The sequence below is a fragment of the Molothrus aeneus genome, chromosome 1 (assembly GCF_037042795.1).
Source record: "Molothrus aeneus isolate 106 chromosome 1, BPBGC_Maene_1.0, whole genome shotgun sequence".
NCBI lineage: Eukaryota > Metazoa > Chordata > Aves > Passeriformes > Icteridae > Molothrus > Molothrus aeneus.
The window spans coordinates 4,216,346-4,228,744 of record NC_089646.1 but is presented as its reverse complement, the minus strand read 5'-3'; the positions used below and the strand labels follow the sequence as shown (position 1 = coordinate 4,228,744).

At 41.8% G+C, this 12,399-nt stretch overlaps 1 protein-coding gene across 2 annotated transcripts in view; it reads right to left on the bottom strand.

Moving 5' to 3' along the window:
* The window catches only part of CRHR2 (corticotropin releasing hormone receptor 2), a 153,835-nt gene that overhangs the window by 68,166 nt on the left and 73,270 nt on the right, over positions 1-12,399 (bottom strand). For both annotated transcript variants that reach the window (XM_066550642.1, XM_066550650.1), the window contains one exon: positions 3,302-3,387. In XM_066550642.1, the coding sequence (XP_066406739.1) occupies positions 3,302-3,387 (86 nt within the window). The remainder of the gene's footprint in view (positions 1-3,301; positions 3,388-12,399) is intronic.

Below are 12,399 nucleotides of genomic sequence, written 5' to 3'. Positions count from 1 at the left end.
TGGAAAAGACCTCTAAGATCATTGACTCCAACCCTGCCGTTCACCACTAAACCCTGTCCCCAGGTGCCACATCCACAAGTTTTTGAATACTTTCAGGGATGGTGACTCCACCACTGTCCTGGACAGCCTGTTCCAATGTCTGAAAAACCTTTCAGAGAAGAAATTTTCACTAATACCCACTCTAAACCTCCCCTGACACAACTTAAGGCCATTTCCTTTCCTCCTGTCCCTGTTCCCTGGGAGCAGAGCCTGAATCCCCCAGGTGTCCCCTCCTGTCAGGAGCTGTGCAGAGCCACAAGGTCCCCTCTGATCCCCCTTTTCTCCAGGCTGAGCCCCTTTCCAGCTCCCTCAGCTGCTCCTGGTCCTCCAGAGCCTTCCCCAGCTCTGTTCCCTTCTCTGGACATGAAGGACACAGGCATTCCAAGGGACATTTTACACCACACCACACAACTACATTTAAGGAACTAGGTCTCAGTCAGAGTGGGAATCTAGCAGCAAATCAGTCCCAGAGCAGAGTTTTAGCAGCTGCTTCTACAGGTCTCAACCACAAGCAGAGCAATGATGCATTAATAAACCCAGTGAATGGGTGTTACTGAGCTGATGGCCCCTAAGACTGACCCACAGCTGGGAAAACCATAACATTTCTATTGGTACATTACCAAAACTCTGTCATAAAGCATGGGATTGATGTTGAAAAGTCCTGTTCCTGTCCCCTGTTATCAATCACTGAATTAAAATCAGGTGATTCTTTAGCACTCTGCCTGTGAGTGGTCAAGCTTAAAAGCAGTGTTGGTTTTTTGGATTAAAAATAAACACAAGTCACAGGGCATTACCCCCCCAGCTGATGTTTAGCATCTGCTAAACTCAACAAATAACAATAGACCCACTTGTGTGCCTGAATCTCACCTTTAATCAAAATGGAGCAAATCTGTGGGGATTGTTCCTTTTTTCTATTTTTTTTTGAGATCACAAAGTATTCATCTGTAACACTGAGCATTATGAGAGATTTCAAAAATATTCACAAATATTAATATTTGCAAAGCTTGTCACAAATCTTTAAAGATCTAATAAATGAGTTTTTAAGCCTCTGTAAGCAAGGGTGGGGGAACATCTGCACTTTCATCTGTTTAAGAAACATGCTATTTAAGGAGTTTTAAGCTATCACCATAGCTGCAAAATTTTTAAAAGCCAAAACAGAGTAAAAGGAATAATCCTGTCCTCTAGTCACAACACTTCTCCAGCCTTTTCAAATAAAACCCCTCTGTATTTGCTTGTGCACAGACAGCCACTGTTGGGAGCCATGCAAACACATAATGAGTGTTATTTAAATGCAGCAGCCTTTTCCTGAGTGGCTGCAGCTCACTGCTCCCAGCTCAGGTTTCCTGTACCACCTAAGCCACACCACAGATCTCAAATCTTGGCCCAGCTCTGCTCCCCATTCTCCAAATCAGCACTGGCTGCTCCACATCCCCTCTCTTGCTCCCTTTTAAGACATGGCCAGTCTGTCCCTCCAGTGCCCCAGCTTGTGCTGGCCCCAGCGCTCCTGCAACAATGCACTGAGATGCTTTAGGGACCTGATTCATCCAAAAAAATGACCCAGCAGCAAGTTAGCTTTTAATTTTAAATGAGGATGAGGGGCTGCACTGGGGTGGTCCCAGCTTAGGCTGGCCTAAATTGCCTTGGGAGCCTCTCCCCTGTGCTAGAACACCTTGAATGTCCCTCTGGGTGGCAGTCAGGTACTGGCACAACTTCTCCTAATTCCTAGAAGCCTCTAGGAAAAGGATGAGGGTTAAATTAGCCAGAGGGTAAGAACAGGTTCCTCCTCAGCAGCTGGTGTGTTATTTGTTTTCTGATTCACTGGAGAAAACCCAAGACTGACCAAGCACATGGACCTTACAGGATGGATGCTGCACCACAGCCAAAGCACATCCTGGATCTTTGGGGTGCAGCACAGAGCCCCTGAGCACTAAATGTGGGATCTCATCTTCCTCCTCTCTGTCCCTGGCATGGCACAACTACAAGGACACAATGAATTGAATGAATCCCAATGATGCCTCAGCTTTTAGCTTTTATATTTTCAGATTCTGTGCTGCTTTAGTGTGTGGATCTGGGCTTCATATCAGGGGATGCTGAGCTCTGTGCACAGAGCAGGGAGACAAAACAATTCCTGCTCCAGCTGGGCACCAAGGACAAATGATCCAAATCTCAGCCCCAAGAGCACAAACACCGTGGGCTGGAGAGAGAAAAACAAGCAGGGTGGGACTGCAGGGGCTAAAGCTGGAATGGGACAATGAACTGCAAGATGCAAATGGAGCAGAACTGATCCCAGGGAGAGAGCCCGGGAGCGCTGGTGCATTTTGGGGCCATTTTGGTTCATCTTGGGTGCAGCCCTGGCTGGGCTCTTGTGCTGCCCAAGGTGGATCCATGGAGGCCTTTTAATAAATCCCTGCTTTATTCTTTAGCTCTGTCCAGACTCTGTTCTAGGGCAGCCTGCACAAGGCATCATCAAAACAAACCAGTCTGAGCTGCTGGGCTCCACCCTCGTTCCCAGAGGGAAAAGCCACTCCTGGCAGAGACAGCACAAAGCCTTTATGGGGTTGTGTCCCACCACAACACTCAACACAAGAGGAAGAGGAAGAGCATGAAGGGCTTGAAGGCTTAAACTGTGTGAGGGTGAATGTCTCTGAGACATATGAAAACAAAAGGGCTTTGCATAATTCCTCACAGCCCTTCTGAAGGAACTTAATCCCATATGCTAATTTAAATCCGATAACTCTTATCTCATGCAAGACTGATTCAGTTTCTTAAAGACAGCTGGGTCCTGAGTCTACTTCTTATGTATTTTTTCTGTTGCTGCCCCTTTACATATTTGCTTAAGGAGAAATGACATTGAGATCTGTAAAGGTCAGTTGTTGATGAGACCTCAGAATGGGCAGATATAGGGTGGAATCAGCTGGCTGAACTTATTTTTTAGTGCCAAAGAGGCTTTAGGTCTTATTGTTATTATTGCTAACATTTACTGTAGCAGCTGTAGGCTCTGAACAAAGCTAGGAAAAATCTGCATAAACACACATCATCAGGGACAGAGTGAGATAAAGCATCCTTTTTTAAGAAAACATGTGAGTAGGGGATATGGAGAGAGGATAAGTGATTTGCCTCAATTCACAGGGAGGTTTTGTTGCAGAGACAGAAATGGAATCTCTTTCAGAGGTCCCAAATTAGCACGTTAACCTTAAGTTTGGTTTTGCATTCATTTATGCTGAGAAATCTCATTGAGAAGAATGAAGGGAAAAATACAGACCTTGTCATCCAGAATAGGCTCGCACTGAGAGTAGTTTATCTTGGAAGCCCATGTCCCATTGCCCAGGCATTCTCTGTAGGCATTTCCTGGTACAGACCAAAATAAAAGAGAGATGAACACTCTGTGCTGGACTTAGAACAACTTAGACATTTCACAGGTTCAAGACAAGACTGACAGAACAGATTATTTACAAGGCAAATCAACTTATCCCACCTCTGTGATGACTGGAGCAACCCACTCAGAAGAGGAGAAATAAATAACAAACACATCTACAGACCATGAGTATTTAAAGGTATTTATTAATAGCTTTTTCTTACAGAATATCAGTTCAGAAGACAGCAAAGGTATGGGAACACTTCAACTGAAACCACGCCTGGTGTTGTCCCAAGGTGCCAGTTGTCACAGATCCTAAGTGAAAATCACAAATTGCCAAAGCAGAGATTTAATGTCCAAATTCAACATCACCCTGCAGGGCTCTGGGAAATACACATGGGAATACTGGAGTGAAGAGGGGAGTTCAATTTCTGGCAAGCACACTCTTCATCCCAAGGAATTCTAAGAGAAAACTGCAGTTTTCCTGTACAAACCTTCCTCCACTCCTCAAAGGCACATCCAATCCCAAGAAAGAGGCTCTTGGTTTTTTTCCATTCTTATTTTGATCTGTTTCTTAGAAACAAGAGAATTAAAATAAAACAGGAAATCCAAGAAGATCCCCAAAGGACCAATACAGGCAACTTCCTGATGGACTCTTCATGATGTTGTTGCTGCCCTTTACCCAATTTCTTTTTGAGCCTTTGCCACAGTCATTTAGTGCAGGAAAATCAAATGGTCCTAAATGTGCTGCTGACACCAGCCTTTGAAAAAGGTCAAGAGACTTTTGAAAAGGTGCTTTTGAAAAAGTTAAAAAGACTTTTGAAAAGGTCCTTTTTCTTACTGAGAAGGGAAGTCAACAAATAACAGTCCCTGCAGATGCTCCAGATGACACTGTACCCGCACACATCACTGAATTTCTCATTGCTGGTGTCCAGAGACACTTTTCCACAGCTCCTTTTTGGAGTGATAAGGACAAACTAAACAAAACAGTCTGAGTGGAGTTCAGGTGATAGGATCTGATTTACATCCCTAAAAGCCCTTGCATTTGTCCCCTCCTTTGGCCAGTGCTGAGGCTCCCTGTGCAGGACTGTTGCTGACTTTGAGCCTCTGTAGCAAACTCCTGACTCTCCAGATGAGCTGATGCTTAGTCGGATGCCGAGTCCCACTTCCAGAGTACTGCTCATATGAAACCATCATTTTATTCATTCAAACCCTTGGTTTTACTCATTCTGACTCTTCATTTTCCCTGGTTGTATCCCTCCAGCTCAGCTGTGGAGAGCACAAACACAATCCGTGCTGAGAGGCACTGGGGATGCACAACCCACATCAGTGCAGCTCCCTGAGCTGTCACAGCACATCTCCCACAGGGTGAGGGCATGAACAGGAGGGGGAAAATCAAACTCTGAACTTCTCATGTCCAGGATCTCCTCCAGTATCAGTCATTTCTCAGCACCAGCAGCAAGCAGATCTGGCTTCTGGGAACCTCTCATCCAAACTCCAGCTGTCATTGCTAATTTATACTCCACAGTAAAGCTCTTCTCTCTTCTCTTCTCTTCCCTGAACTTCCCTTCCCTGAACTTCCCTTCCCCCTTCCTCTCTCTCTCTTTTTCTCTCCCTCTCTCTTTTTTAATGACAAAATGCAGCTCTTTTATTCAGTGCTTTGAAGGAGAAACATCTCCTTTATTGGGTGAGGTAAGACCTACACTGGAGGCACGTGGAGGAAGCAGCTTTGTTCCAGCACTGTGTGCAGAAAGGCACTGGATTAAGTTCAGTTTTTCTTAGTGACTGTCACAAAAAAAAAAAAAAGGAAAAAAAAAGGCAGAATCGTAATTGAGAACTCCACTGTAGAAACAAACAATGAACACCCAAGAAGAAAAGAACACTTACATGATCTTTCTAGGGCAACAAGAGCTAATAATAAAGAAATGTAGCTATTAGCACTAATTTTTTCCTAGTTGAAAAACGATTGTGTAAAATCTCATTTTCCTAGACAAATGACATACTGAAGAACTCAGAATACTTTATCTTATAATTTCCCCTTCCTTCCTGACTTTATTTTCAAGAAGGAATACACCAAATAGAGATTTGGTTGTTACAAGATGTGGTTATTTGTGCTCTGTGTGCACTTGCACTTGTTTATTATATAATATATTAATATTGTATAACATAATAATATACTGTTATTGTATAACACAATAATATATTGTCATTGTAAAACACAACTGGACAAGGAGATTGAATATTCATGCAAATGAATAATGAGCAGTAGATGAGTCAGGATGGCACAGGCAGCACTCAGCTCTTGACACATCATCCAATATTCACTCCTGGGCCTCAGTCCATGGTCTCTCCTTCCACTTTAAAAATGCTGATTTCCTTTTCTTGTAGATTAGTGGCTCTTGGTTTCTTCTGCCTAATCATCAAGTCCAGGAGACAGGCAGGGAGGTAAAAGGGAACTGCTTGGACAGAAAGGAATATCCAGGAGTGCTCAGGGTTTCCAGCTTCCACAGAATGGATTTCAGCCCCTCCAGGCTGCAAATGCATCATCCTGTTTCCCCAAGGGCTGACTCAGGGGTGTTGATCAGTCATACTCCACCAGGAAAGCCAAGGACAGCAGGCAGAGCCCAGTCACACTGTGGTGTTTTCGGGGTCCCCAGGACAAAGGAGGAATTGAGAATGTGACTCCATGTTCTTAGAAGGCTTATATTATATTATATTACATTATACTGTTATAAAACTATATTAAAGAATAGAGAAAGGATACAGACAGAAGGTTACAAGGAATGATCATGAAAACTTGTGACTGCTTCCAGAGTCCCAACACAGCCTGACCCCGTTTGGTCATTAAGTAAAAACAATTCACATGAAACCAATCAAACAACCACCTGTTGGATAAACACTCTCCATACCACATTCCAAAGCAGCAAAACAGGGAGAAGCATTCAGATAATTATTGTTTTCTTTCTTCTCTGAGGCTTCTCAGCTTCCCAGGAGAAGAAATCCTGGCGAAGGGATTTTTCCAGAAAATATGATGGTAACAACACATAACAGCAGCAGCACCATTCACAGCTCTCCTGGACTCTGAGGTGATGTAAAAGGGGTCTCCACCCCTGAAAAACCTCATTCCACACCACAAAAAGGCAGGTAAAAAATCTGAGCACGGCCACAGCAAAGCCTTGGCAGGAATACGGCTGGGATACCCAACTCTCCCTGACTCCAGCTCTTGGGAAAGTCCAGCTCAGTCTATTATTTTATAGCTCTTAACAGAATATATCCAGATAAACAACCTAACACCCACAGAAATGTCTCACTTTTATGTATTTATACACACACACCCACACTGCAGAGAGCCTGAATTTTATTCTTAGTGGAGTAGAACCATTTAAGAGCAAGTGAGAAATTCAAGGTGGAGAGCAAAAGTTCCTTGAATAAAGAAGAAAATTAGTGTTGGATTGTTGGGTTTGTGGTTTTTTTTTGTTTGTTTCTGTTAAGCTTGGGATTGAAGTGTTTGAGATTATATTTTGTGTTTAGATTTAGATGTTGATTATTTCTTATTTATATTATAGTTTTATAGTATTTTGTCTGCTATTTTATAACAGACAAAAAACAAATCCCAAAAATACCACTGACACACGACATAATTAAAAACTTTAAACAAACAATAAAAGAGAGTAATCTAAACTCTCCATACTTCAAAAAACTATTAAAGAACACTTTCTGCAATTATGATCTAGTACCTCATGACTACAGACATATCACCACCACAATTTTAACAGATTCACAATACATACTATAAAAAGTCAAATAAAGAGAAATTCTTACTACAGTAATAAAGTCTTATATTAGAAACATTGTATTTATCAAAATACTTATAAATAGAAACATTGTATTTATCAAAAAAAAACCCCAGACTGTGATAATCACAACTCTGTCTGTTTGCAGGGTAAATAGGACTTTTCAGGAACTCCAGCATCTTTGTTGTTTCAATAAAAAGAAAAAAAGAAAAAGCTGATCACGCTAGATTTGAGCCCATACATCAATAATAATGGAAAGTGATTTTCATTTGACGTGGAAGAACATGAGGGAAACTCAGACTTTTATTTACCCATTTGAAGGACTCCTCACACTCTGCTGTTTGATAAAGGGGGGAGACATCCAAACTCTGTTTCCAGTTTTCCCATAGCTCTCCTCAGCATCCCTGAGACTCAGCACCACCATTACCAGAATAATTCTGGGAAAACTTGCATGGGATGAGAGCAGTTTTCCACAAATCAGCTCAAGGACCTTTGTCCTAAACAGAAATGTGTCTTTTGGACATCTGAACTCATGTAAAATGAATTCCACCTCAATTTATTTCACTTTATTAAGAACACTGCCAGAGACTATTCTGAAGAGCCCTCAGTGTGTGTCTAAACAGAAAATGGAGCAGCAACATCCAATATTTGTCATCCTAGCTGTGATTTGTCCCCTCCTTAGAATCCACTGACAATTTTTTGCTGTGAGGGTGACAGAACACTGGAACAGGCTGCCCAGGGAGGTTGTGGAGTCTCCCTTTTTGAAGATACTTAAAACCTTTTTAAGACACGCTCCTGGGCAACTGGCTGCAGGTGGATCTCAGCCATCCTGTGGTTCTGTGATTAACTGCATAAAATTATCCTCTGGAACAGCTTGGTAACACAGCTCAGGTACAATGTTCTACATCAGCTTATGAGGTAAAACCTAACCCTTAATTTCATTTCGAACTGCAGATGATGTTGCATTTCCGAGTGCGGTATGCAAAGGGAAGCGTTTGACGAGTGGTATTTTTGTATTTTTCTTTTTTTATTGACCCTGCTGAAGAGCACACAGCCTTTCAGGTAGTGGTAACTCAATATGTATGGATTGGCCTGGTGGCAGGCTGGTGTTTAGTCAGTAAAAGGCCATTAAAAGCACGACACAAACAGGAGACAGGAGCACTGGGTGAAGGTAAGTGGATGCCATTCTCAGCAGGGAGTTCACCACCTCCTCCCAGCCATTAGTGAGTGAAAGACAATTCCAGACACTGCAGGCAGGCGCTGCCATCATGCATCTTGTCCCTTACTACTGGAACTAAACTGGTTTTGAAAGAGATTTTACTTGTCTTGCCACGTTTCACATAGATGACTTTTGGACAAGGTTTACATTTCCAGTTATCATTAAAATGGAAATCTGACTTCTCTGGCTATTTATGCCTCTCATCTGGCTATTTATGCCTCTCATCTGGCTATTTATGCCTCTCATCTCATGGATTCTACAGAGTGGCCACGGAATCCTGAGCCAAGTTCATCAGCTACTGGAGGGAAGAGAATAAATGGAAAAATGAATAAATAAATAAGACAGCCTATTAATCCCTGAGCTGAGGGTATGTGGCTGCTTTGGCAGCTTGCTGATCCATGGCAGCTGTCAGCTGAGCTGAAATGAAGGGTCCTTCCATCAGAAAACCAGAACACCCCTGAACACACTCCCTAGAACACAGAGGGGTTTGGGAAGTGGGGTTGGGGGTGACTGTGGCACAGACTCAGGAATTTTCAGTAATTATTTTGTAAAACTCTTACAGACAGTCTGGTAAATCTCTCCACTGTGATTCTTACTTGTTAATATCCTATATGTACTTTTTTTTTTCTCACTTTTTAAGACAACTATTAAACTGGTTTTGCCTCTGATCTAGCTGAGCAATTTGCCATCCTTTTCAGGCTAGGTTAGTTCTGCATATTTGCCACAGGTGGAGTTCAAATTTATAATTTTGGAATATCAGCTTTCAGCCAGTCTTGTCCACATCTTACTAATCCCTTCCTGCTCTGGCTTCAGGGCACAGCCCAGCAGCCCATGGTGCCCCCAACATGAAGGTGTTTATGCCAAATTTTCCAATGGAAAAGAAGCCCAAGTAAGTGAGATTTCCCCTTAGATATAAATTAAAATAGTTTCTGTGATATGCTGGTCTGTTAAATCAGAAGAGACAGTTGAGAAATCCTGCTTTGTCTCAATGCCATGATTAAAGCTGGATACCATCTTCTGAGCTGAATAAATGGATTTTGAAATGCACAGTTTTAGGACAGCAAAAAAGCCCAAAATATCCCAGTGCCCAATGTTGCAGCCTAGGAGTTGCTCACAATACAGAGCTCAACTTTTGTCTCTTCCAATATTGGATTTCATGAGGAATTCAAACCCAGTTTAAGGGATTCCTATTTTCCAAGGAGTTCTAATCACTGGAACATTGCAAGATTCTCCCAGTGTCTCCTCCAAACAATTTATATTCATTTAATGTTCAAGACATTTTGCTTGGTATTAGGCAAAAAATTTTTCTCTTGGGTACTTATCCACCATGATCCCCAGTAAATCCAGCAGGAAACTGCATGGTACAAATTCCTCAGATTGGCTGCCCAGATTTCACAGGAGTCTGATCAAATGAGACAGAAAAAAACCTGTGTTGCATAAGGCACACATCCCTTCATGTATAGACTATTCTTAGCCCCTTTTCAAAGTCTCAGAAAAACAGCAAGCTTCTAAAAATAGGGGCTGAATCATGGGGCTATAAATTATTTATTCATGTGCCACACTCCCTCTTTGGTGCTTTATTTTTTCCTGATTGTTGCAGTGACAACTCGAGCCAGGTAGGATTCACAAAGCATCAGGACAATTGCTCACTATTTCTAGAAATTGTAAGTGACAGCAGCATAGAACTGTGACATCCAGGAGACTGGAAAAAAAAATTAAAATAATCTCTCTCCACATATTTTGTTTGTGAATGAGGGATATTCTGACAAAAATAAGGAGAGGCAAGAACAGTTATCCAACTGATGCTCATTGTACATCAGCCAACATCAGCTTGAAAGCCAAGAGGTTTTCTCTGGATGTCACAGCTGGGTTTTTTTAATTTGTACAGAAATATAATGCACTTATAGGAGAGTCTTGGAAGGCAGATAAATCATAATTTAGGCAAGAAATGTTCCCCTAGAAAAATATTTCTAAACTCAGCTCTGTCTGGCTCAGCGCGATGTGTCCTCAGGCTTTCAAGCACATTAAAAATGTTGATGAGGTTTCTATTGTTTTCCTTTGCCAAGAAATCCTAAAAAGGTTTGCAAGAACCTCGAGCAGCCTAATTATGCTCACTTGCTGCATTGATTTCCCATCAGCTGAAGAGCTCAAGAGGCTCACCCAGGTCACAGAACAGGTCAAAAGCAAAAGCAGGAACAGAACCTTTCAGAAATTTAGAAGTGCTCCAGGCTCCTTCAGAGTTTAGAAAAACACTCTGTGGGTTTCTAGCCCAAGGCACCCTCTGTTGGACCTACAGAGATTGAGGGCACCTGAGGTACTCAGTTCTGTTTGTACAGAGGATCACAGAATATTCTGGGCTGGAAAAGAGTTTAAAATGATCCAGTTCCACTCCCTGCCATGGCAGGGACACCTTCCACTAGACCAGGGTGCTCCAAGCCCTGTCCAGCCTGGTCTTGGACTCTCCTTAGCCCAGGCTGGGGCTCTTGACAGTGGCATTAGGAACATCCCACAGACTAAATTGTGCAGAACTGGCAGAAAAGTGGCTCTTTTCAACCTTGTTCAGTGAAATACCCTCTAATGTAATGCTTCTCACAAAAAATACCACACATTCTGTTTGACTTTCTGATCCCCACATAGTTCACCTCAGGAAACACAATTTCTTCCAATATTTTTCACTCCTTGTGCCTTCAGGGTTAATGAAAACTGTTCCATAAAATACAACTTTTTTATAGCAAATACTCTGTTTCATCACAGCTTTGTTTTGAATTGTTTCAGGATTGAGGTGTGGGCACTGACAGGCAAATCCCGAAGTTGCCCTTTCCCAAGACAATCACTCCTGAGAAGGATGATCTAGGAATCATCCTGAAGCTGCCTTCCTCATCCCAAATTGCTTATAGCTCCTGTGATAACCCTCCTATTAATAACTGAATAATAAAAGAATTAGTATTCAAATATATCATTATGATCCCTACGTTACATTAACTTCCTTAAGAAATTATTTCATGGCTTGTGATCAAGGAAACTCTTTTTCTGAAATGTTACAGAAACTGCTGAGGAACACCCAGCAGACATGCAGAGAAAACCCAGTGAAGAGGCTCAGCAGCACTTGACAAATGCTTGGTTAATCCTGCCTGCAGCCTCCCAAGGCTTTGTGCAGTTTGCAGGAAAAGCCCTGAGACAGCCCAACCCCAGGTGTGAGCATACACAGAACACAAAGGTTTCCAGCTCAGACCTCCATGTATCTTTTAAAAGAAAGATAAAAGAGGGAGATTACAAAGCACAGGTTATTCCTCAGGTTATCATCTTTTGCCTTCACCTGTTTTTCAGCACAAGAAAAAAAAAAGAGGAAAAAAAAAAGAAAGCCCAACAAAATATAGAAGTCAAACCAAACTCCCAACCCAAACCAGTTCACTTTTAGCTGAACAGAAATCAGAAATTGTATAACGCCCCAAAACCCTATTGAAAATAAAATTCTGGCTGGGCTTATTTCCACACCCAGTTACTCAAATTAATCTCTCCTGACAAGCCCGGTGTCACAGAGGTGTCACACAAAAGAAGATGCACAGACATCACTTGTACTTCAGCAAGTCACTGACACTTGGATTGCTGGAAACTACAGGAACACCCAGGAGAGTCTGTGGGAAATGGATTTATGGAAAATTTCTCAAGTTTGACAGAAGGTTTACATACTGTGTATTTGTATGTAAACTTTGAGATAAGAAATATTGACTTAGACTGGATGTTATGGAATGGGATATATATTGTTGAGAGAGAAATTGAATTAGAAATAAGTTTTAAAGGATGGTTTTATAAATAAGATTAGATATTTTTAAGAAATAGAACTATGGAAGATGTATCATAGTAGCACTTACAAGGGGTAATTTTAGATGATTGGTTTTCAAGTATGTATTTACAGTATGGTGTGGTAAAAGTTGATAGGTTAAGAAATGCTTATAATGTATGGTAATTAAGAAATAGTTGGGTTTTGATTG